General features: G+C 33.2%; 2 protein-coding genes across 4 annotated transcripts; one reads left to right on the forward strand and one right to left on the reverse strand.

Annotated features, from left to right (window-relative positions):
• Nucleotides 1-532: 532 nt before the first annotated feature.
• LOC126823932 (probable splicing factor, arginine/serine-rich 7) lies at nt 533-11683 on the reverse strand. 3 transcript variants are annotated; one of them, XM_056101707.1, is made up of 6 exons: nt 11552-11683; nt 10625-10933; nt 10296-10466; nt 9453-9464; nt 2313-2435; nt 533-2149 (listed from the first exon to the last, which is right to left on the reverse strand). In XM_056101707.1, exons 2-6 carry the CDS (start codon nt 10915-10917, stop codon nt 1867-1869), a joined length of 882 nt encoding a protein of 293 aa, XP_055957682.1. In that variant the 5' UTR covers nt 10918-10933; nt 11552-11683; the 3' UTR covers nt 533-1866. The 3 variants fall into 3 exon arrangements, with proteins under 3 accessions (XP_055957682.1, XP_050408964.1, XP_055957683.1); XM_050553007.2 differs by lacking the exon at nt 9453-9464; XM_056101708.1 differs by lacking the exons at nt 9453-9464; nt 10296-10466; nt 10625-10933; nt 11552-11683 and adding an exon at nt 8331-8577.
• A 2463-nt stretch (nt 11684-14146) lies between these two features.
• LOC126823937 (serine/arginine-rich splicing factor 7-like) lies at nt 14147-26018 on the forward strand. Its single transcript, XM_056101709.1, has 5 exons — nt 14147-14235; nt 17106-17487; nt 18408-18644; nt 23669-23782; nt 24869-26018. The coding sequence occupies exons 2-5, from the start codon at nt 17111-17113 to the stop codon at nt 24921-24923; spliced, it is 783 nt and encodes a 260-aa protein (XP_055957684.1). The 5' UTR covers nt 14147-14235; nt 17106-17110; the 3' UTR covers nt 24924-26018.

The raw sequence follows: 26018 nt of genomic DNA on the forward strand, positions 1-26018 counted from the left end.
TCTGTATAATTTGTCATATATGCATAGTGTGTAATAATTTATAAGATGTCTTACAGTGTGGTAAAATGAACCACAGGTTTATCCAACATTGCATTCCATATTAATTAGATCATGTAAAGTTGTAATTTACAACTTCTACTTGTACAGCAAGATGAATCCATAACCTCATTCTACATTAGGAAGATTAAAGATAAATTATGGGAGATTAGATAAAGAGCTGGCAGTTCTCACTTAGTTAAAAACAAGATAATGTAAAGGGAATTTGCTGAAAATTTCGGTCAAATTGATCCACTCTGAACTGAGATTTTAGAGATTGAATTTTCGGCCAAGCCTATGAATGAAAGTTGCGCAGCAAATTTGATCGTAATCCAGTAAATATCGCAGGCTGGCATTGACATCGAGAGTTGATTATGGTCTGGATAAGTTAATTAATGTCTAATTAATAATTTAGATAACATTTCAGGCCTAAAGAAAAACCTGCAATAGGCAGATTTAGCTCTTGCATAATGTATGTTTAAATAATAACACAGGCTTTTATTTCAAATCATGTTTTTATAATCATAATATTCAGATGTTAACAAAACTTTTTAAATACACCACAAACACAACTGCAATAACATTTATCCAGTGACGTAAATTCTATAATAGAGCGATCCCACATGATTGCCATCTGATGTAGCCATGGTCAGTGATTGCTTCAGGAATAGTGTTATTCTAGGATTTCCCATAGTTTCAGTAATTTGTTAATTTTGACAGTAACTTCATTAAATTACATGAATGTATTTCTTTTAAGGATTAATTAGTAGCTGTCACTGAATTTTAACATTTAAATGTAACATACATCAACCATAATATTTAATATCATTCAGAGCAGTTATAATACAAGACAAAAACATGACGATCATATTAAAATAATTGAACCATTATAAGCAAAGTATCACTCTGTAAAAAATTTCTCTGAATTTCACCTTCTTTAACCAAATAAGCACACTTCATTTCATCATGCAATAAAATCCACCACTTATTCAATTCATCCATATACAGTTTATGAATGTTGTCAGATTTACCTTCACTTAGTTTTATTTACCCATGTTTTTCAAATATATAGCTGTTATATTCAAAACTAAATGATTACACTGTTGTACACTAGTTTGGTCCTCAATATGGTCAAATAAAATTAATGAAGGAGAGTATTTGTTACTAACTATGCTCTAAAATTCATAGAGTTTTCCCAGAATGTGTTTTAAAAAATAAAATTTGAAAAGTAAAATGATATTTAATTTACAATTTCAAATTGTAACCATCTTTAATACTTGGACACCAAATTTTAAAGAGAAGGCAAATAAAAAGCTATGATAACCTGAAACAAACTTGCACTTTCTTGACGGAAATAAGTCACCGGACTTATAAAATCTAATGGGTAAATATCAACAATGGACATCACCACATACTATTTCTCCTGTTATTTTGAGAACATGATTTGATTTGAAAAAGGCTTCAGAATTATTCTCAATTTTCCTTTCCTTTTTGTAGATTTCCTTTTTGTAGAATTATAGGGCACCGTATAGGCATGTCTTAAACCATTTTATGGGTGATAAAAGATCATCTTGGAATGGTAGGATGCTGAAAACCTTTGAAAATGAAATAATAAGGTTGCCTTTATCAACTTAAAATCATCATTGATAAACTGCAAGCTACATGTATGTAAGCAATTTCAAAGTTATCATTGTCTGAAAAACATAAAATGGGATATATAAATGTATAATGGATATGATTTTTATATCAATGATGATGCGAGTTTGATTTTAATATGAAATGAGGACTTGCTAGTTTCTAATTATGCCACAACTAGTCTGTATGTTAAAGTTAATCAAATGACTCGTCCTGTGCTGCAGATGGACTTCTATCATTATCCGATGCTTGATCATTTTTAATTCCAATTCCAATTTCATCTGCATCAACCGTCTTCCATTTTCCTTCTGTATCATCCATAGGTATATCCTCTTTGTCACTTGGATTTTCCTTTACATCTTTCTCTCCACTTTTTTCTCTCCTTGGTGACTTTGATTTTGATCTAGATCGTGACTTGGAATTTGAATATTTCCGTTTCCTTGATTTGTCGTCACTTTGTCGTCGCTTATCTCTGCTCCTAAAATAAAAGATACAAAAATTAAAACTAATTCCTAAATAATGCTTAATAATTCTGTAACTCTATACTGTACATACTAATTCAGGATCTAAAGCAAAATTTACAAAAATATGTCTAATGGAAGGAAATAAGTTTAATGCTATTGAATCAAACTCACTCTTACCTGCTCCTGCTTCTACTACGACTCTTGCTGCGACTACGGCTTCTGGATTTACGACCAGGTCTTCGTCGATCTCTATCTCTTCTTCCTCTTGACCTTGAACGAGATCTTGACCTTGATCGAGAGCTGAAAATATATGATAGCTTGGTTTAGGAAAATTTAGTATTTACACAATTCAACATTTAACTGCAATAAAATAAAAGCATGATTTAAAAAAAAAAAAAAGCCAACAGTGAGGCTGATGTCCCTCGCCGAAATCCCAAAATAAATAGATGACACATTAATTAATCACACATTTATTTTTTTTCAAATGTATCAAGCAATCAATCCGATTATCAACTATACACCAAGTTTCATCACTCTCTATCAGACAGAATCAAAGTTATCTGGTAACAAAGCATCGGCCAATAAAATTGTTTAGCTTTAGCTCAAAATGTTAATCATTGAACTCAGTCAAGACATTCACCTAATGAACATCAAGTTCAAACAGTCTACTTCAATTAAAAGCAGAGTTGTTATGTTCCAAAGTCTTGACCAATAAAACTGCTTATCGATCCTTAGCTTAAGCAGAAAATTATCATCAAACCTAGTCATGGTAATGATATAATGAATCTATACTCAGAGTTTCATCAACTCTCACTTAATTAAAAACAAAGTTATTGGCCCCAAAGCATCAACCAATCAGATTGCTTATCTCTGCTTACCCTAAGCAGACAATGTTTATCATCAAACTCCATCAAGGCATTCACCTAATGAACGCCTACACCAAGTTTGAACTTTTTACATCAACCAGGGAGAGTTATTGTGTTCCAAAGTTTCGACCAATCAAATTGCTTATCGCTCTGCTTACCCTAAGCAGAAAATGCTTATTATGGAACTTAGTGAAGGTATTGATGTGATAAAACTACATACACCAAGTGTCCCCACTCTCACTTAATTAGAACTAAAGTTATCATGTCCCAAAGCATCAACCATTCAAATTGCTTATCTCTGCTTACTCTAAGCAGACAATTCTCATCTAACTCCATCAAGGCATTCACCTAATAAACACTTACGCCAAGTGTGAACATTCTAGCTCAATTAGAATGAGAGTTATTGTGTTCCAAAGTCTCGACCAATCAAATTGCTTATCGCTCTGCTTACCACGAGCAGAAAATGTTCATTATCGAACTTAGTCAAAGTATTGAGGTAAAAAAAGCTATACACCAATTAGTGTCCTCACTCTCACTTAATTAGAACTAAAGTTATCTTGTCCCAAAGGCATCAACCAATCAAATTGCTTATCTCTGCTTACCCTAAGCAGAAAATTCTCATCTTTGAACTCCAAGGCATTCATCTAATAAACACCTACACCAAGTCGGAACATTCTAGCTCAATTAAGAGAGTTATTGTGTTCCAAAGTCTCGACCAATCAAATTGCTTATCGCTCTGCTTACCCTGAGCAGAAAATGTTCTAGCTCAATTAGGAGAGTTATTGTGTTCCAAAGTCTCGACCAATCAAATTGCTTATCGCTCTGCTTACACCAAGTGTCCCCACTCTCACTTAATTAGAACTAAAGTTATCATGTCCCAAAGCATCAACCAATCAAACTGCTTATCTCTGATTACTCTAAGCAGACAATTCTCATCTAACTCCATCAAGGCATTCACCTAATAAACACTTACGCCAAGTGTGAACATTCTAGCTCAATTAGAATGAGAGTTATTGTGTTCCAAAGTCTCGACCAATCAAATTGCTTATCGCTCTGCTTACCACGAGCAGAAAATGTTCATTATCGAACTTAGTCAAGGTATTGAGGTAAAAAAAGCTATACACCAATTAGTGTCCTCACTTTCACATAATTAGAACTAAAGTTATCTTGTCCCAAAGCATCAACCAATCAAATTGCTTATCTCTGCTTACCCTAGGCAGAAAATGCTCATCTTCGAACTCCATCAAGGCATTGACCTAATCAACACCTACACCAAGTTTGAACATTCTAGCTCAATTAGAACGAGTTATTTTGTCCCAAAAAGTATGACGGACAGACAGATGGATGGACAGACAGATGGACGGACAGACTGACAAACCCATTTTAATAGTCCCCTGCTTTCTTGGAAAGGCGGGGCCAAAAAAAAGCCTGTCTCAAAACAAACAAAAATATTGCAAAATTTATCCATAAAGTAGCCACCCCAAAAATATTTTAGTGAATAAAACTGGTTAATTCTGTGTGGAAGCTTTAAGTGTTCAATTTACCCACACATAAAACTACTAGTACACTGTAGTTGTATTCATGCCTGTGAAATCTTGGATGGCTCCTTCAATATAAAGTGACAAGAGGAGATATATGTGTAACAGAGGATATCAAATAGTGCAAGACTTATTATATTTTGTATGATCTTCATTTCTGTTAAAGATACTTCCAACAAAAGAATGGCAATTTTGGTATACATGGAAAGTAGAAATATCCAATTTTGATGGAAAAATAATGGATTCCCTGAAAAACACTTGTGGAGCTCATACAGGACTAATCAAGGTCAACGATTAGGAGTGTCTGCATGCATGACGTCAAAGGTTGCACGCGGAGATGGAGCGCTTGATGTGCATGTGGATAAAATTCATGAAGAGTTAGACGCACAGCACTTTCAGAGATAAAAATCATGGAAAAAGACGCGGGCAGAGTGAATAATCCGAGAATTTAATTAGGCTTCGATATTTGTAATAAATAGTCAGCGACTAATAACATCATCTTGTGTATGCAATGAATTCTCCTCCGACTTCGCACCCATTGCTAGGTGCCGTGACACAAACATGCCCCCTTTTGATCGCTGAGAAGGATTTGAAGCAAAATTATGATAAATTAATTAGTTTGAATATGTTTTTAGTCCAAATATATCATCAAATCACCCGGGAATGTATACTCAAATCATTCAAATTCAATTTTGTCCGTCTGGAAACTCCCCATGTCACTTATTAACATTCTTGAAATCAAACACCTGATGATAACTAAAATAACCATTAGAAATGAACTGAAATATTAACGCTGTGCAGTAAAATTAACCAAAAGCGGAGGTCACATATTTTGTAGTATAGGTCCTAATTTAACACTTTCAGTATGACTTAAGCAATATATATTACCCGTTTTGACTTAATACGTTTAGCTTACTATGCTAGAATGGATTAAGCAGACGCAAACGACGCCGTTAATTTTGACCGTTCGCATATACACCCACAGTAGCTACATCGTCCGAGCGGTTGACAAGGGTTGTCAGATATTTATTCTTTTGTAAATAATTGGGGACATTTACAGGACAATTTCATACAGATTATAATTTTCATCATTTGACTTGAGGGTTCCACAAATTGGAAGTAATTTACTGAAATTGTTGAAATTCAACAGGCTTTTTCGTTTAACTAATTCAAATGATGCAAATTTCATACAGATACGATGATAAATTTTGTCATTTGAGTTCTCAAGTTCAACAAAATAAAACAAGGGCCATAAATTTAGAAGTAAATAACGAAAATTGCTGAGATTATTTAGGCTTCTTTATTTCACTAATCTAAATATATATAAATTTCATACAGATCGGATAATAACTTTCATCATTCAAGCCTTCACAAGGTTCAACAAAGTGAAGCAAGGACCATACTCTACAAGTAATATTTGGAAATAGCTGGAATTCAATAGGATTCTTCGTTTCACAAATTTAAATAATGCATATAAATTACATACAAATCAGATGATAACTTATCATTCGAATGTTCACAAGCTTCAACAAAAGTTAAACAAGGGCGATAAATCTAGATATAATTATTGGAAATTGCTGAAATTCTTCAGGTCAGTAGTAATTTAAATGATGCGTATAAATTTCATACAGATCAGATGATAACGTTTGTGAAACAAGGGCCAAAACTCCAGAAGTAATTATGGGAAATAGCTGAAATTCAATATGCTGCTTCGTGTCACTGATGTAAACAAGATATATCAATATCAAACAGATCAGATGATAAATTTTGTCGTTGTGGCATTCACAAGGTGCAACAAAGTGAAAAAAAGGGCCATAACTCAAGAAGAAACTAACAGAAATTGCTGAAATACAATATGATTCTTTGTTTTACTATGATGCATATATGATGCATATATATAAATTTCATACAGATCAGAGGATAACAAAGTGAAATAAGGCCCATAACTCTAGAAAAAAATTAATGGAAATTGATGATATTCACTAATCTAATTGATAAAATTCAATAGGCTTATTTGTTTCACTAAAATAAATGATACATCATATATATTTCATATAGATCGGATGATACCCTTTGTTGTCAGAGTATTCACAAGGTTCAACAAAGTGAAATAAGGCCACAGCTCCAGAAGAAATTAAAGGATTTTATTGAAATTAAATAGGCTTCTTCATCCCACTGATGTAAACGACATATCAATTTCAAAACAATCAGATGATAAATGTAGTATATCAAGTGTTCACAAGATATTGTGGACGACGGACGTAAATACGGGGAAACGGCAATATAGCACGAAGACTATTGTATCAAGAAGACTTGGAATGTTTTGGTACATGTAGGTACAAGGATAAACAACCTCTGTTATTGGTAATAAACAATCATGTGCAGTACTAGTTGAAAGAGGTATAACAAATAGTATCAGGCATCTTTATTATGCTACCTGGTTCTAGTGGATATACATAATGTAATGAAGTTTAATTACAAACTATCACCATCATTTGTATCCTATCAAAATATCAAAAGACTGCGTAAAGATATAGGTTCAATTCAATTATAGATATGTTGAAGACAAAATTTCATAATTTCAGAGATATTGTATGCTCCAGAATAGTAAACAATACCAAACACAATGTTAAATGTGTTACCATACAAACACATAAATTATTCAACTGAAGATTTTTAAATTAGCAAATGACCCAACTATTATAATACTATTAGGCTGATAAAGTTACATGCATTGGAAAGTTTATTGAGATATGCTCCAGAATAATAATTGTTTACCAAAAACTTTTTTCTATGGAAATTTGGAAACAGTGGTCATTTAACTGAAATAACAAGCCAACCGTTATTGTCCTGGCCTCAATTTTGAAATAAATAGAGGACATTCAGTAATTACTTGCTCATGTATCTTTTTGTAACCATATAAGAGCTCAAACTGCTTACAAATTGCTTGTCTCTGCAGGGTGGACAAAAAAAAAGATGAAAATAGCAAATGGCATACCCACGTCTAGTTTGATGAGTGTGCATATTTTTAAGGTTGATGAAATATGCTCCAGCATAAAAACTGCACATGAATTTGTTTCAATGGAAACACAAGATTTTTTAAATCAAGGAATTTCTAATGGGTAAAATGCACAACTATTAAAATAGGCTTATGTGTGTACAAAGTATAAATAAATCTTGACCAGTTTTATGAGAGATGCTCCAAAAACAAAATCAAGAGGGTCACAGCCAATTTCAGTATCCATCCTCAACTTTCTTTTGTGTCAGATAATAAGGACCCGGAAATCCAAAACAATATTTCAATGAAATTTCTGTTAGAATAACAAAAACTATTCTACTTTTCTGGTTGTACATTTACTTGAATTGTCTTATTGATGGTTAGCAGATTTGTGGCAGGTCTGTTAAACAGAATTCACAAAAGATTTAGGCTTAATTAAGTTGAAAATACACGGTTCAAGGAGTTGAATTACTAATATATTATTAATACTCCTGTTATACTTCTTTATACCAGTAGGTCTAATATATGACTTAATATATTACAGGTATAAATGGATTGTCTGTTATCTGCAAAAAATGATTGTATAGTAGCTAGCAGTGAGATAAATCATCATATATCACGTACACTGCAAGATATTTATCGATCTGAAATTATATACATGTCTGAATTTTGGGATCTGAAAAAAAAAAAGTTAATTAACTCAAAAGACTATATTCAAGATGGTCAATTATGTGGACTGGTATGTGTTTCCTTGAGCTCCTCGCTTGAATCGGCACACAGAGAGAATACATACCTTGACAGCCCTTCTCTGATCATTTATCATAAATCAAACAAAACATGACGACCAATCAGAACATACACATCCAATATCTCACAACAGTCCACCACTTTAATTCCCATGGGACCATTTTGTTTCCATGGGGTCTGCACACAGAGACCCATGGCCATGGAACTCCATCTGTTTACCAATTAGATGGCACCAGACCATACTAACCATTACCTAATCCCTTCACCACTTTCCACTCAACAAACCAAACCATTTTACCTAATCAAAAGATAGTGGACAGTTTTTCACAGTTCTTAATTGATATTTTGATTTTGATTTTATGTGTAACAAAGTTATTTTCAGGTCTATACTCTATGGGTGATTTGGAAAATAATTATTGCTTCCTTAAATATAATATAGCTAAATATATCAAATGTATCTACTTTATTTAGTCAACAGCTTGGAAATTTGACAGATGTTACTGACTACATGGTTAGTCTAGAAATGAATACTATATAACCAAATGGAGAGTATTTCAGTGATCTTAAAATCAATATCTACAGATAGCTTCATTGCCAATTTGAAAAAGTCTATTTCCATACTTTTCTTTATTGTTTCAGTAAAAAATAAACCAAAAGGAAATTGAAAAACATGCACATGCAGTCTGGAAAAAAAATTCTTTTAATTTCATGTCTTAATTTTCCATATATATTTTTTGAAAATTAAAATACAATGTTCTAGATCAGATTAATTTTTAAAAAATTACTTTAAAGCAATTAATTTAACCTGAAATCTACATAGACAAGAATACTTTTTCATAGTTAGGAATGTGTAAGAGAAGAATGGTAGTAAAGTAAAGGATAGCTAACTACAAAATTATATCAATTCATTGATGTAACAAAAAACCTCTGAGGAATATTTTCATCCCAATTCCTGTATCTGATATATTTTTAGACACCCATTAAACCATACAAAATATATCAGGATTGCCAGTACCTCAAAATCATTCAAACATAAGGCTACATGTAAATTGGATTGCGATTTATCCAACACTACAACTATATGGTCAAATTCGGTATAATTTTATACTCCTGGTTTCTTTTTAAATACAGGGGTAAGGGGAGGATGAATTGATTACTTTAAACTTACGCTGCTACTTTTCTAATTGAACATAAAAATTGTAAGTCTATTATTTGAAGAAGCAAGATATTTTAAAATTGAAATACATGTAAGCTTACATATTATAAATATTCAGAGAGAAATAGAGAAATTTCCTATTCAACTTAGATAAGCAATTACTATCGAGAATAAGATAAAATGATAAATTAAATACTCATCAACAGCTAAGTATTAGATTACTATTTTAGTAGAATTTTTTCCAAAATTATCAGAATGATAATGAAAATGAAGTAGAAGAATATTGGTGGGCTTACAATGCAAAAACAAATAGAAATACATAAATAGTTTACTGTGTACTCTGATGAAACATGCTTTTTATGAACGTTGACTTTAGGAAACAGTCAAAAACACAGGTCAGTTCATAAAATAGATTTTCATTGGTTCTTTTAAAGGAGCAACAAACCAGATGGTACATAAATGATTGAAAATATGTAGACTAAGATACGACTACATGGTAACTCAACCGCCAACTGTACCACAGAACCAAAATCTCTAACCCTCACTTATTCTATTACCCATTTCCTAAAAATCTGTCTTGCATGGTTTTCTGCAGATTTGGGTCAATGAACAGTAAACAGGTTTCTTTTGTTTTCACTAATTCAGCAATTCTTTGATGTTATATAAATCAAGTAATCAAAAATGATAAAAAATTCCTTAGCTTGAAAGTTGAATGAAAAGCTTTGCAGAATGATATTTTTAGAATGTTTTATTTTATTCTGGTTTGTTGACCCTTTATTCAGACTTGACAAATATTATGCATTTCATATTTGGAGCTATAATCCCAGTAAAATAAATGCTTCAATCTTGACCTACCGACTTCTCTCTCTTCGTCTTTGCCTCCAAACTTCTGCGCAATCTCTTGAAAAATGACCTCTCTCACCACATTGATAACAACGCAGGTTTGGATCAAAACCTCCTTTTCTCCTTTTACCCCTTGTTCTTGGTCTGGCAAAAGATGCCCTTATTCTGCTTCCAAATACAGCTCTTAAAAAGAAAATTGCACATATTCGTATGTAAATCTTTTATCAATAAACAAGTGTCTTATTTCCATTTCAACTTTTAGGCTAGTGATTTAGATTTTTTTTTCAGGACATTGAGGTAGAATCTGCAAAAAATGGAAAGACTTAAAATAAAATACTTACATATACTTTCCATCAACTTCTCTTACAGATTTTTCAGCGTCTTCTCGATGTCTAAATACAACAAATGCAAAACAAGGCGGATTTCTAGCAACCCACACTTCCGTAATTGGTCCAAATTTTTCGAATACTTCAATTACATCTGGTTTAGATGGATTTAACCCAAGATCAGCAACGTGGACTCTGTGACCTTCTTCATAAGGACTGTAACTTCGACTACGACTTCGACTTCGGCTATAGCTTCTGTTGTAATTATGTCTTCCTCTACTTCTTGAACGACTCCTCGAACGACCCATATTAATTTACAAATATCTGAAAAAGATAATTCCTTTAATGATTTAATGTTCAAATCTCGAATATTAAATAAGATATTTTCTTTTTAAATTCGGAATAAATTATAAAGACATTAATAGCCTAATACAGTTAAAAGACATTCACAGATTAATTAATCATCTAAAAATAAAATTTACAAGATTTTCTTGGCCAATAAAAAACCACACATGAACTTAAAAGCAATGTTTCTGACTGAATTTCAGGAAATATACCGACCGGTATCATAAACTTGCTTTTTCACTTAGTTATTGAAGTTATTCTGAAGACTGAAGCCAGTCAAGGCGTCGGAAGAATTACAAATTACAGGGTCGGTAGGCTAATTTAAAATGAAAATGGTGCTGCTTCACATCATTAAAATCCTAAATGATGAAACCAGCCAATAATGGCTCTGCGACCATAAATAAAAAATTACACATTTGTCAAGATTTGGTTGGATAGGCCATCATGCTGGTGATGCGTATGTTTGGCCTAGATTCAGATTGATTCTGTAATCTGTAACCAGTTCAAGACGGAAGTAATTTACTATCAATTGAACTAGGTCAGTCAGTGGGGCCGCACTGCCAGTAAATACACAAAAAAGGTAATAACAAAACGTACTGTTAAAACAATGAATTACTTCACCACGTTTGTGGTTTCGTGCGCTACCTCGTTCCTCTACTGTATCTCGTTTTGCTGCACAAAGTAATGGAGTCTTATCAGCAAATTCCACCCACTTCCGCCTTCCCAAGATAAGCGCCCCCTGTGGGATATATCGCCCAAATACTAAAAATACTAACTGACTAACTCGCCAAATACAATTTAGTCCAACTATTATTCACGTAGCTTAACATGATCCTTTTTTTTGTTATATGATCATTGTTTTATAGGTCACCAGTGCATGTTTACAAGTTGTAATTGGCGATCACGCCTAACGGATGCTTGATTACAGCAAAAACAAGCGACCTCAGTAGGCTAGGCCTATCGCAGTTTTACAAGTAGGCCTAGGCCTAAAAAGGTAAAATACACAATATACAGATATTTAATGTAACATTGTTCGCCGCTATAATTGATACACTCTTTGAAGCTTTCCGCAAGTAAAAATAGCTTTAATGCAAAATTCTCAACACATAGCATCACAGTTTGCATGGAAATAAGTAATTATGTTACAAATGGTGAAGAGCGGAACACTGAAATAGTTACCGAAACATTTCTTCTACATTTTCGAAGTGATGTTTAATCACGACGTGCGTGTTCGAATTCTGGTCTGGCGGCCATTTCAAAATTTATGAATTTATGTGGTTAGGTTTCACCTTTATTTCAATGGGAATTGGTTTATTTATGTTAGGCTATGAGTACAGTTTGGGGTCAGTTAAATTGGAAATTAAGAGGGTTATAGGCCAGTATACTTTTTATATACGCTCACATTCATGTGGGCGTATATTGTCGTCGCCCCTGTCCGTCAGACCACAATTTGTTTTTGGACACTCTACAGGTCACAATATTTTCGTCCGATTTTGACGAATATAGGTTTATTTCCAAAAGACCCCCGTTCATTTCTTTATATATTCGCGCATTTCAGACCATAACTTCCTGAATTATGGCCCCTGATTGTACGAAAAATTACGGGGGGGGGGGGGTAAGCTTTTTCTCTAGCCATCTCTTGCAAAATGTGGGCGTATCTTGCATGGCAACTTCTGATTTTGTCATGAAATGACTCTGGAGCAAGGCGGAAGATGATCAGTATAATAGTGGAACCATTTCGAGGTTTTGTTAAATGATGCCGAGAAAGTAAAGTTGTCGCATATCATGCATGCAGATGCATTTCCACGAAAGGTAGCTGTTTCCCCAAAAATGTATGGCAAATTTGATATAGCCTGTATATGGAAGTAGAGACACTCAATCTTACAAAAAAAATACCGAATCTCCTAACAGTAGAACAATAATGTATGGCTTTACGTGGGAGTTTCCTTCGACTGCTAAATACCCCTATACGCGGAAGCGAACTATTGAAATAAAATTAAAGCATATTATGTTATGTGATCCTGAAATGACCTATGTGCCGAGTGGACGCTAAACTATTAGACTTCGCTCCCACTGCTAAAGACCCCTACGCTCAAGCGAATTATTGAAATAAAATTAAACCATATGTTAGTCCCGAAATGACCTAGTTTGTGTCGAGTGGACGTTAAACCCCATTTCTCTCTCTCTCTCTCTATTAGACTTCGATATTTATGGCATATGGGCAGCGAACAACGAGAAACTTCACAAACTGAAAATAGATCTCCCCCAATCAAGTCACATGACAAACAAGGATGCCTTGAATACTATTTTACAGCCCGTGATATTTTCTTTCGATCAAAATGTTTTGAGAGGGATTAGAAGCAACTATTGATAGAAAAATCAATTTGAATGTTTTAGTCCACATCAAATAACAGTGTAGGCCTACACGTACGGAAGGCATCTTTAATTTTTTCTGTGAAATCCAATTAACTTTTTTTTTTATTTAAACATACATTATGCAAGAGCTAAATCTGCCTATTTCAGGTCTTTCTTTAGGCCTGAAATGTTATCTAAATTATTAATTAGACATTAATTAACCTATCCAGGCCATAATCAACCCTAGATGGCAGAGCTAGCCTGCGATCTTTAGTGGATTGTAAGCCGATTTACTGCATAACTTTCCTTCTCGATTAAACGATTAAATGGATAATCGAGACTATGCTGTTTACCGTACTGACTTTAGTAATGATGACCGAGGCTTATGGGAATTTCAGTCGCTTAGTTCTCGGTTCATAGTGGATCAATTTGAATGAAATTTTCACCAAATTGCCTTTACATTATCTAGTTTTTAACTATTATAGTGAGAACTGGCAACTCGTTACCGAATCTCCCATAATGTATCTTTAAATTAATATCGAATACAAATTACAACAGCTAGCTAGAACAGTAGAACAAAGGGGGTGAGGGATGTGTATGGGGTAAATGGTGACAATGTTATTTTCTGGAATGCGGCGTAATTCAGTTTTGATATTCATCACCCTTGGATTAAATTGCGCGAAAGTATTTTTTTTCTTTTGGTGTGTCTCTGATTTAACAAACCAAGATTGCTTTATTAGGTCGAATTAAGAATCAAAATCAGTCCGATTTAACGTCAGGAAACTTCAGGTCGATTTGGCTATCTATTCGATCGTCCAGTCTCCTGTTCATAAAATACTAAAATACTCAAATTACAGGGGAGATAATTATAGAATGTAATTTTATTTTTTGTTGTTGATTTCCATGTTTGCAGTGAGGAAAACAAGGCAAGTGCCCCCACAAAGAACACCAAGTCAAGTCGTTGGAACTCAAAAGATTTCCAAATTCCGAAAGCTAATTCGATGATAACCGTTTCCTTCGAATAAGACTCTTTGTGGAGTTTGTTTTGATTGAAATGTTTCGTTTCAACAAATTCAATGAATATAATGTTTGGTCATCCACGGAGTCCCGCAATGGCGCAAGCATGGGCATGGCCGCCTGCACCACGCCGGTAGCTAAGAGAACGTCGCTAAAAACATTGAGTTACGAGTATGACTTAGTTTCACCATTCAAACTCAATTTGCTCAATAATAAGATAATTTTATACAATTTTGACTAATTATAAGATGTAAATATATTACCCAACAATCAAATTTAATCATATTCATGTACCGGTAACGATGGTTGCAAAACTGCTTTCTTCTTTATTTCTTCACATTTTTCAAATAAATGCTAATGAAGCAGTGTTGTATGTGTAGGCCTATTAGTATTTTACTGATTTCAGAAATCTCTGCAGGTCTTCCATATTTTTCTCTTGGATTAAAAATGTCTGCATATAGCATTAGCAACCGCTATGATTTAAAAGAGTTTGGACCCATATCTGGTAGATTTTAATACACGTATCTGGTAGTTGGGTGTCAGAAAAATTAAATAAGTAACACTAAACAGTTCTTATTGAAAAGAAAAATATAGTTTTTGCGACACAACACGCTTGGCAGTCGCCATTGTAATATAGTTGCCCTAAGTTGTAATGTGTATCGCAACGCACAAACTTAAGAACGTCCGTGATACGAAACAAAATGTAGGTCACCAGGGGAAAAAAATTGTTTTCCTTGAATAAACTAGAATCTTCAGTCATTTATTGCTTTGCCTATCCCAAATTTGAAGTCTTTGAATGTTCCTTTACATTGTACAGGCGTTCACAGAGACTGACACACGACCAGTAAAATTTACACAGGACACAAAAATTTCTGATAATCGGCAAATACGGCCATTCTTGAACGTACACTATGAATGTAATAAGACTACGTTCAGAGCTGAACTAGGTAGTCTGTAACTCTGAGAACGTATCAATTGTAGCGTTGTCGCTTGTCTCTAGGCAGGTAAGCCGGAAACCTAAGAATTTGAAACGCCATTCGAAAGCCAAACCTTTTACCTGTCTTAAAGTAGCTAAGTCTCTAACTCAGTATCATCCAAAATCTTCGACATTGAAAACGCGAATTATTTGTCGATTTAAATCAACATTGATGTTGTGATCTTACCGGGAAAAGATGGCCTTCTAATATCCAATATTTAAGACAAAATAAACATTTTACAATTGGTACACGAATCATGTACCATAATGCGTTTCAGTGCTATTTGTAATCATGGACTTGAAAAACGAGGCGAGGCATATTCCACAAGTCATGTCAAACGGTGAAGCTATATTCTTATCTGGAGAGCATGCCAAATAAATACTATCGGCGTAGACTGGAATAACCAGACGCTAGAGATTGAAATTAGATTGAGAATACTGGCGTATCTCGCCGAACCTAACTAATTGGAAATTACAGTAAAAACAGAAACTATTGAATGTAAATCAATTTATATAAATTCGTAGGCTATTACATTATTCTAGCCTATGCGTTGCGACCCATTTGTGTCAATTTCTAGGTTCCAAATATTAGCGACTTAGCTCCTTTAAAGATTCAGCATCTCGGACCTTTCTACAACATATTTATCCAAGTTGATTAGATCCTAAGTTCTATTACTTTCCAGTAGGCCTATAATTCATACACTGGACGAGATAAAAATATATGATTAAATTTCAAATCGGGCTAGTTGTTTTTCAAATACATGTACGATTTCTAAAAGACAAATCATGCAGACAATCTTAATTGTTTGTGGACTCTATACAGGTCACAATTCTTATCCGATTTTGACCAAATTTGAAATATAGGTTTATCTCCAAAAGATCTCTGTCCCTTTCGATATTGGCATGTATCGGATCGAAACTTCATGGATTATGGCACCTGATTGTACAAAAAATCACGTTTTTAGCTTGTAGACACTCTTAGAGGTCACAATTTTCATCTGATTTAGATGAAAATTGAAATGCATGTTTATATCCCAAAGATCTTGCCCTCAGCAATCGACCCAAAACTGACAGACAAAATGGCCGCCCCTCATTCGCAAATAGCATAAAAATATGGTATATCAAGGTTGTAGACCCTCTAGAGGTTACAATTTTCTTCTGATTTTGATGAAACATGAAATGTAAGTTTATAACCCAAAGATCTTGGTTCCTTTCGATATTCAAGCATATCGGATCGTAACTTCCTGAATTATGGCCCCTTATTGTACGAAAAATCGCGTTTTTAGCTTGTGGACCCTATAGCTGTCATAATTTTTATCCGATTTAAAAAAAATGTTTGAATACATCACCGTTACACCCTAAGGGTGGTTGAGTTCGAACTTCATAAAAATCGGACTAAAACAAAATGGCCGCCCCGCGTACTCAAATACCGTAAAAATATGGTAGGTATATCAATGTTGTAGACCCTCTAGAGGTCACAATTTTCTTCTGATTTTGGTGAAACTTGAAATGTAAGTTTATAACCCAAAGATCTCTGTTCCTTTCGATATTAGCGCATATCGAATTGTAATTTCCTGAATTATGGCCCCTGATTGTAGGAAAAATCACTTTCTTTTTAGCTTGTTCTCTATCCATCTCTCGAAAATGTGGGCGTATCCTGCCTGGCAGCCGCTGGTATAAATAATTTATAAACCAGTGCTTTTCTTGATGCCCATGTTATTAAATCAAATAATTGAATGCTTTTTTATTTGTAATAAATGACATACATACCTCATTCTTAATTAATCTCATATATCTTTCTAGTAACAATGTCTAGAAGAGACTATGATGATGATTACTCCAGTAGACGAAGGGATGATGATGACTCAAGACGCAGCAGGGATTATGATGACTCAAGACGCAGTAGAGATTATGATGACTCATCGAAACGGAGAGATTATGACGATTCATCGAGACGAAGAGATTATGATGATCCTCAACGACGAGACAGTACTAAAGATATGGATTGTAAAGTGTACATAGGTGATTTGGCCAAGGATGCCACAGAAAAGGATCTTGACAAACAGTTCAGTTATTATGGAACATTGAGAAGTGTTTGGGTAGCTAGAAATCCACCAGGTTTTGCTTTCATTGAGTTTGAAGATGCTAGAGATGCTGATGATGCTATCAGGGGATTAGATGGAGCGTAAGTAATTAAAATCTTTAAGCAGAATATTACAAATGTTATTTACATTTGGCCAATATCAGTATTGGTACCAGGTATTAAATGAACATTTTGTATGCATTGCTATGTGCCAGCCAAACCAATGAAATTTTTGAATAGCCCCTTAAGTCTTGTGAGCGATGTTTTATTTTGATTAATTTTAAAGTTAAAATTTTGGAATTAAGATCTTTTGAGAAGATCAGGTCAAGTACATTGTGTTTTTCCAAGGCTTAAAGATACATTAGTTAAGAGTTTAATAAAGAGTTGATCATTCTTGCTATAATAATTCAAAAATAGATGATAAAAAAAGAAAAATTGAAAATTTCAGCCAAATTACTTCATTCTGAGCCAAATTATCACTGTTTATTGTTTTGACAAGATGTGTGCATAGTGGTAACTAGCGCACTGGTATATTCGCGACTTAGTCTCGCTTTCCCGTTTTTAAATTAAATTTTTAAATGGAGAATTGTTTTAATCTAGTTAAAATCTCGAGTATCCAATGCCATCGAGAGTTGATTATGGTCTTGTTTTGTTAATAAATGTCTGATTAATAGTTTAAATAACATTTCAGACCTAAAGAAAGACCTGCAATAGGCAGATTTAGCTCTTGCATAATGTATATGTTTAATGAATAAATAGACCCTTAATATTTGGATTTAAGATCTTTCGAGAAGAGCAACCAAGTACATATTGTTTTTCATACCTCTACCCCCATCTCAGCTCTGCCCAAGAAATGAGAAACCATTTGAAATACAAATAGGTGTGGGTGACCTTAGCTCTGAACAAATATAGAATAGCCTTCATGATAATTAGCCAAATATATGGCCTTAAAAGCATAGATCATGTTTGAAGATACCTGAGAATTTAATTATTTAGCTCTAATTATGTTTGATTTTATTCAGCTCTATATTAGGGCAAAGAATTAGAGTTGAACACTGCAGCGGACGAATTCGACCAAAGCCCTGGGCAGGATCTTCTAGAGGGGGAGGCGGTGGTGGTTATAGAGGACGAGGAAGGGGATTTGGAGCAAGCAGTCGTGGAAGAGGAAAGCCCTATAACCCAGACGATAGATGCTATAAGTGTGATCAAAGAGGGCATTATGCCTATGACTGTTACAAATACAGCAAAAAACGAAAGAGGTATGTAGAGCTACTTCTTTGAATAAAGTTAATTCTACATTATTATTTTTTTTTTTAAAAGGATAAATACTATTTGATTGGTGCAAAAAAGCTGTTTATTGTTCCCTGCATTTCAAAGAAAATTGAGGACTACTAAAATGTGTTTGTTCGTCCGTCCGTCACACCGAGCTGGAATGTTCAAGCTTGGTACAGTTGTTCATGAAGTGAATATCGTGACTGAGTTTGTTGATCATTTTGGGACAAAATAACTCTGCTTCTAACTTAGGCAGAATGTTCATAATGTAAATGTCTTGACTAAATTCAGTGTTGAACTTTTTCTGCCTATTCTAAGAAGCTGTCAGTCATTCTGACACACTTTGAATCTCCAAATTTCTCCTTTTAATTTGGTGGTATGTTTTAGTTCTGTATAGATGTTCATTAGGTGAACATCTTGACTGAGTTTAATGATGAGTATACTTTGCTAAGCAGCTGTCTGTTTAATTGTCACACCTTATGAAATACAATCACTCTGTTTCTAGGCAAGATAGAATTTTCAAACTTGGTATAGAGATAGGCAATTTGATTGACCAAGACTTCAAAACCTTATTATCCATACTCTGATAGAACTTGGTGTATCCTTTCATTACATCAGTACCTTGACTAAGTTCGATAATAAGCAATTTATGCTAAAGATCATGGCAGAGTTATAAACTACTTGATTGTTCGATGCCTTATACTATAGAAGTAATGAATGAGTGTCATCTATTTATTTTGTGATTGATACAGTTGACTTGTTATATATATTAAGGTCTCTTATAAATTGCAAATTGAATTTTAATTCAAAGATGTTTCAATTTATTAATTGAAGACAATTGTCTTCTCTTTTTATACGCCCACATTTTCATGTGGACGTATTATGTCGTCGCCCCTGTCCGTCTGTCCATCCGTCCACATTTTGTTTGTGGACACTCTACAGGTCACATTTATCCGATTTTGACAAAAGTTGAAATATAAGACTATCGTCCAAAGATCTTGGTTCCTTTTGATATTGGCCCCTGATTGTTCGAAAAATCACATTTTTAGCTTGTGGACACTCTGGAGTCTGATTTTGATGAAACTTGAAATGCATGTTTATTACCCAAAGATCTTAGTTCCTTTAGATATTTGTGCATATCGGATCACAGCTTCCTGAATTATGGCCCCTGATTGTATAAAAAATCGCGTATTTAGCTTGTGGTGCCTCTAGAGGTCACAATTTGTATTCAATTTTAAAAATTGTTTATATACATCACCGTTCCACATCAATGAAGGTTGAGTTTGAATTTCGTAAAAATCTGACCGAAACATCCAGACGATTTTTTAAAAAAAACTTCAAATATATATCCCCAGTTGAGTTCGAATTTCCTGAAAATCGGACCCAAACTGCCAGACAAAATGGCTGTGCCTCGTACGCAAATAGTGTTACAATATGGTGTATCAAGGTTGTGGATCCTCTAGAGGTCACAGTTTTGATCCGATTTTGTTGAAACTTTAAATTTATGTTTATATCACAAAGATCTCAACTCCTCTCGATAATGGCGCATATTCGTGGACATGCTATAAATTACAATTTGTATTAAATTTGAAAAAACGTAAAAGTATGTAATACCAGAGTTGTGGACACTCTAGAAGTCAACATTTTTATCCGATTTTGATGAAACTTGACATGTATGATTATAATCCAAAGATCTTGGTTCCTTTCAATATCCGTGCATTTCAGACTATATCTTCCTGGATTATGTCCCCTGATTGTACGAAAAATCGCTTCTTCTTTTTTATGTGGTCTATAACCATCTCTTGCAAAATGTGGGCGTATCTTGCCTCGCAAACGCTTGTTTTTGTAGTAATCAAATAGATTATGTTCCTTGATATTGAAATTTAGTTGTACTAACATTTTTATTAACTAATTTAAAATTAAAACACATTTTGAAGCTTCTTTTTAATCATAGTTATTTTCAGTACAACAGTGCCAATGGAAATGGGGCATTTATTTAATTGTTTTGTTAAGTCTGAAAAATATTCAAATTCAAACATAGTCAATACTTTTGTATTTAATCTACTGCACTGGTGACACATCTACCCAGTAGCTTTGACTACTGGAATCTAACATGAAACAATAATCTTATTTAGTCACAAGTGGTGATAGGTGTTGTGCATGAGGTAGGGTATGGTTACTGTTTCTAAAAAAAACCCAAACACCTTAGTTGTTTAATTTTATTGTTATTTACAACAGTTTTATAAGAAACCTTAAGATTTAATTTGTTTAAAGTTAGATTTCTTTTACTGTTTATCATGTAGATTGATAATCTATATTATTACTATGAAAGTAGGAATAATATATGGTTTTAGAAATATCCAACCAACCATTTCACTTCGAATCATATTTGTAATAGTTGCGATAATTCGTTTAGGGTCTAGTTCACTAACCTGGAGGTCCCTGGTTCAGACTCGGGTGTTAGCCTAGGAAGTTCCTCAGGATTTTCCACCAGTTTCCTCGTCAGTTGTCTAGGACAGAAGGCCTAGCATTAGCAAAGAACTGTATCTAGTTGATCGAATGAGATGGAAATTGTTGTTGTGCATGTCAAAGAAGTCTGGACAGTTGTAATTTGAAATCAGAGTAGACTATAGAGCTGCTGTTTAGGAACAATTTCCCTCATAGCACACTATATGGCATATGCCTGTCTCAGTTAGCCTAGATGGTGCAGAAAAGAATGTTATGTGTCTCTGTACAAATAGAGATAATTGAAATTAGATTACAATTTCGTTTCAGCATGTTTTCTCTTTTCTTTCCTGATTTGTACACTACATTGCAATCTGCATACCAGTGACAGTTCTATTTAAATCAACCAATCAAACTATAACCATAAACTCATGGATCATAGGCTTTGGTCTTACAACTCTCATAATTCACCACAAATGAAGCCTAGTATACTAATACAGACAATTTGATAGTCATTAAGATCAAGTTATATGAACGCTGTCTTCCAAGAAAATATGTTAGATATTTATGTAATACAAAATAAATTTAATCTATTTGGCCATGACAATATCTTATCAGAAAAATAGATGAGCAATAATTAAGACTGGAACTGAAATACAGTTATAAAAATGTCTGTGGTAACCTGTTCAAGATCACACTAAAAGCAGTACAAGATCATACTAGAACAAAATTTAACGTTACAGTGACCATACTTCAGTTTCCATCATTTATAAGTCAATATTGAAATGTGGTAATACATTGTAAGTGAAATCTTTAATACTTATTAATTTGTAATTTGTATTGCGTATTCAGCAATGCTACAAATATTAGAAGAGCTCTACTGAACAAAAGCACAGATGCCAATAGGATACTTCCTTGATACTCTCCTTGTAGTCTTAGGATCTGAAGTAGGGCACTCATTTGGACTGTCTTTACCAGTCAATCTGACATGCACTGAAAATCAAATGTATGCCAGAAAAATCTGTTATTTAATTTAGTGTGATCAATTGTATTTCTAGTACTTAATGTAACTAAATAAAAATGATGCAATCTTGCACTTATCCTGAAATGAGAGCCCTAACTCAATACCTTGAATAAAAATTGATGCTATTTTTCTTTACATTTCGTGAACTTTTTGACATTGTAGTGTTTTTATAATATAAATTATGTGTGTACATGTATTGTAATATAATACCGGTACTTACCAATATTACGACAATGCTTTAATAATTAGGTCGTTTTACATTAGTATTTTTAATTTTAATGATATACATGTACAAAAGATTTAAGTATTCAAACATTTAAGAGACAAAACATTTATATAAGAGTTTTTATGATTTATCATAACCCATGCATTGCAGACAATTGATATGAGGAAATTGAGTCTTCGTAAAGAGTAAACGATTGATACTACTGTCAATGAGATCAATAAGACTACACTAAGATCATCAGAGTTACTGTGTCACGTGTAACTACCTCCATGATATAGAGTCGACATTATTTGAGCTTTAGAAAAAGATCTTCTCAGACACCTCATTGGCGTCTATCCTGATTTAGAATGGATTCCAATCTCTTTCCTATCTGCACTTCTCAGAACTAAACTACAAATGCGCAATCATCTCTTCTGTTGAACTAAATGAAACGTCCCTGAGTTAAACATAAAAAATGGAGAGATCTACAACTACGGGTCTTGTTTTGGTAAAGTAGAACTATTTTTCTGTGTACATTTTAATAACAATTGTTATCCATCACAGTACTTGAGGAAAGATTATGTACTGTATTGTATTAATACTCTATATTTTTATTATCAAAATATTTATTGTTCATTTTGTATGGCAGTTGGACTTACCACTTTACCTTGGACATATGTATTTAAACTTTAAATGGGTTAATTCTGTGTGGGAGACTCCTAGAAATCTTATTTATCATCCTGTACAACTATATGAAGAAACTCTGTTGTACTTTTTTGCAGAAGTATACACATTCTGTTTCCTAATGTATTTTTTATAAGTCCCCAAATATCACACTTTCGCAAGTACCTGGATAGACTTATATACTTGCATAAGTAATAGGGGTAAGTGGTCATCACAATTACCAAGTCACTCATAAAATTAGATATATGGTTATGCAAATCTGGCGGTAACTTTCCGACAGCTCACTTGTTTCAGCTAAAATTATTAGACAAGCTATTGTGTCATTTAATTTGTATACTTTAAACTACTTTAATCAACTGCTCTCCTGTGAAATCTGGCACTGCCCCTTTAAAGATAAGATGGTGGTCATAAAATGGTTATAAAAGCATATCTTTATTTTATTGATTGTTATTAGATTATAGTGTCAGAAAAGTTATTGATATTTGGATGAAATGATACATTAAACTCAGATAAATTACTTGAAACTGATCTCCAATTACTCAAAACTATTGCTTTGAGTAAATACAGAAATAAAACACAATAAAGCTTAATGTAATAATTTTAAATGTTACTGTTATTGAGTATTGTAGAAATTATGAACTGACGTTTTTCAGGTCTTATTCCAGAAGTCGAAGTCGATCAAAGAGCAGAAGTCCTAGAAGATACAATGATAGAGGAAGTAAATCACGACGCAGTAGAACAAGGAGTAGGACTCATTCACCTCGAAGGTAATTACAACTGATATTCCATCATTATATTGAGGGTTTAGAACATAATTGTGATAAGTCACAATGCTTAATATATTGACTTATCACAATTATGTTCTAAACCCTCAAACAGGAACGGAAGTTTATATTGAAATCATTTAATACCCTGTTATATAATAGAACATTTCAATTAATATTTCACAATTAATAACGTGTATGTCCATCCTGTGTATCTATACTGGCATTACAGTGTCTTCTCATGCCCTATGACTAAATATGTTGACTATATCAGTTTACAATAAAAAATGTACCAACCCAAAGTTCTTGCATTTCTTTTTTTGCCAAGTGTATCATGAAAGCATGAATATTTGATCTGCAATGACCTCCATGCAGTTTTTGTGATGCCTGTCTTATTTGGTTTCAACATACCTCTAGAACTGGACATTCTGTAATAACAACAGTGACTTCAATACCAAATTTTGCGAGAGCTGGTTTATGATCTGCTGTTTTCTGTTATCTCACTGTGATAGGAATAATCATTTATATACAGATGATATAAATCTCTACAATGATTATATTTTACTGTTTGTAAAAGATAAACATTTTCTGAAAGGCATAAATGAACCAACCAGTTAGTCTAAGAGTCCAGGATATTTTACTGTTTAGTCTAGAATGTTGTTCCCTATTTGAGTGTTTAGACATTTTCATTTACCTTTTCTCTAAACCACACTTGCTGAATTTCGCACTAAAGTTTAGTAGGTGTAATAGTATTACCTCATCCATATCTTAACATTAATTTATGTCCACATTTCAATGTGGACATATATTTTGGTCTCCCGTCATTGACATTTGCTTATTATCCCATTGACTTAAGATTGTACACACGGTTACAGTGTCTACTAAATGTTTGCACTTGGAAGAACTAGAAGTCCATCAAAGTTTAATTATTTTTGATAATTACTTCATGGGTTGTTACCCTTGATCAGTTTTTAATGTCTTGAGAATGCTCCCCTTTCTACAAAAGAATAAATATGCAACAACCTGTCTTTTAAACTTTTTGTAAGCTTTGATCAGTCATCATATAATCTATTATATGTTTATCTTCAGGTCCAGATCCTCCAGCAGAAGTAGGAGTCCATACAAAGGAGCAACAGACACCTAGAAATCCATAACTAGAAAAGATGTATTTCAGAAAGATTTTATGTGAATAAAACAAGTCATTCATTTTATTGTAACCTTATTTTACTTGCTTTATAGACTATTTTTTCCTTAGTCAAAATCATTCAGACAAAAAAACAAACTATTATTTAATTCAAATTATGTATATACACTGACATGCTTCACATTTTAATTGTGAACATCATTAATTGATAATTTATAGCATTCGATCATCAGCATTTTATGTACTTAAGTAGCAAGATTGATTATTAATTTAATCCTTTCAATTCATGTTTGTATAACTGTCTTGTCTTATTAATTGTATAAGATTATATGCCATGCTGGAAGTTAGTGTTCAATTCAAGAAGTTTTTTAATGTTAATATTGTCATATCTGTCTGAATTAGTCATAACGAATCTTCATAAAAATTTTATTAATTGTACTCTAATTCTTCAGTTATATTTTTGAAAGAACAATATAAAAGATAGCCAATTATAGATATCAGTTCATCTGTTCAGATTAATTTCATGCAAGAAAATCTTATTTTTTGTTATATGTATTGGTTCACATATTGATCTGTATCATTTAGGAAATTACTAATGTTTGAAAAATAATGTAAATTTTTATTTTGATTGTTGAAATTTTGAAACACAACTGTATTCCCAAATATCTGCTGATTTTAAAAAAAAATTTAAATTCAATTCTGGGTTATCAAATAATGTTAATCTATATATACATGATGTATCTGGAACCAAAATTCCAAACAAATTTCTTTCCACTTCCATCAACATCCAAAAATTATCTACCATTCAGCATTTGTCTTATCACCTGTAAATTAAATAATATGAATTAGACTTCTCCTACAAGCCTACTTCTATTCCTCTTGAGTTGTGAAACAAAATACTACAATTTTAAATTTGATTTGGAATAGGGTGGGATAATGGCTAACTCATGGGCTGCTGGTCATGAAAACTAGTAAGTATTAATTATATAATATGTAAGTTCTCTTTTATATAAATATTTCATGTGTACTGTCAATTACATGTTTCTGTTGCTATTTTGGTTTAAACTAAATAAAACATTGGTATTTTTAAAGACA

The sequence above is a fragment of the Patella vulgata genome, chromosome 6 (genome assembly GCF_932274485.2).
Source record: "Patella vulgata chromosome 6, xgPatVulg1.2, whole genome shotgun sequence".
In the NCBI taxonomy this organism is placed as follows: Eukaryota; Metazoa; Mollusca; class Gastropoda; family Patellidae; genus Patella; species Patella vulgata.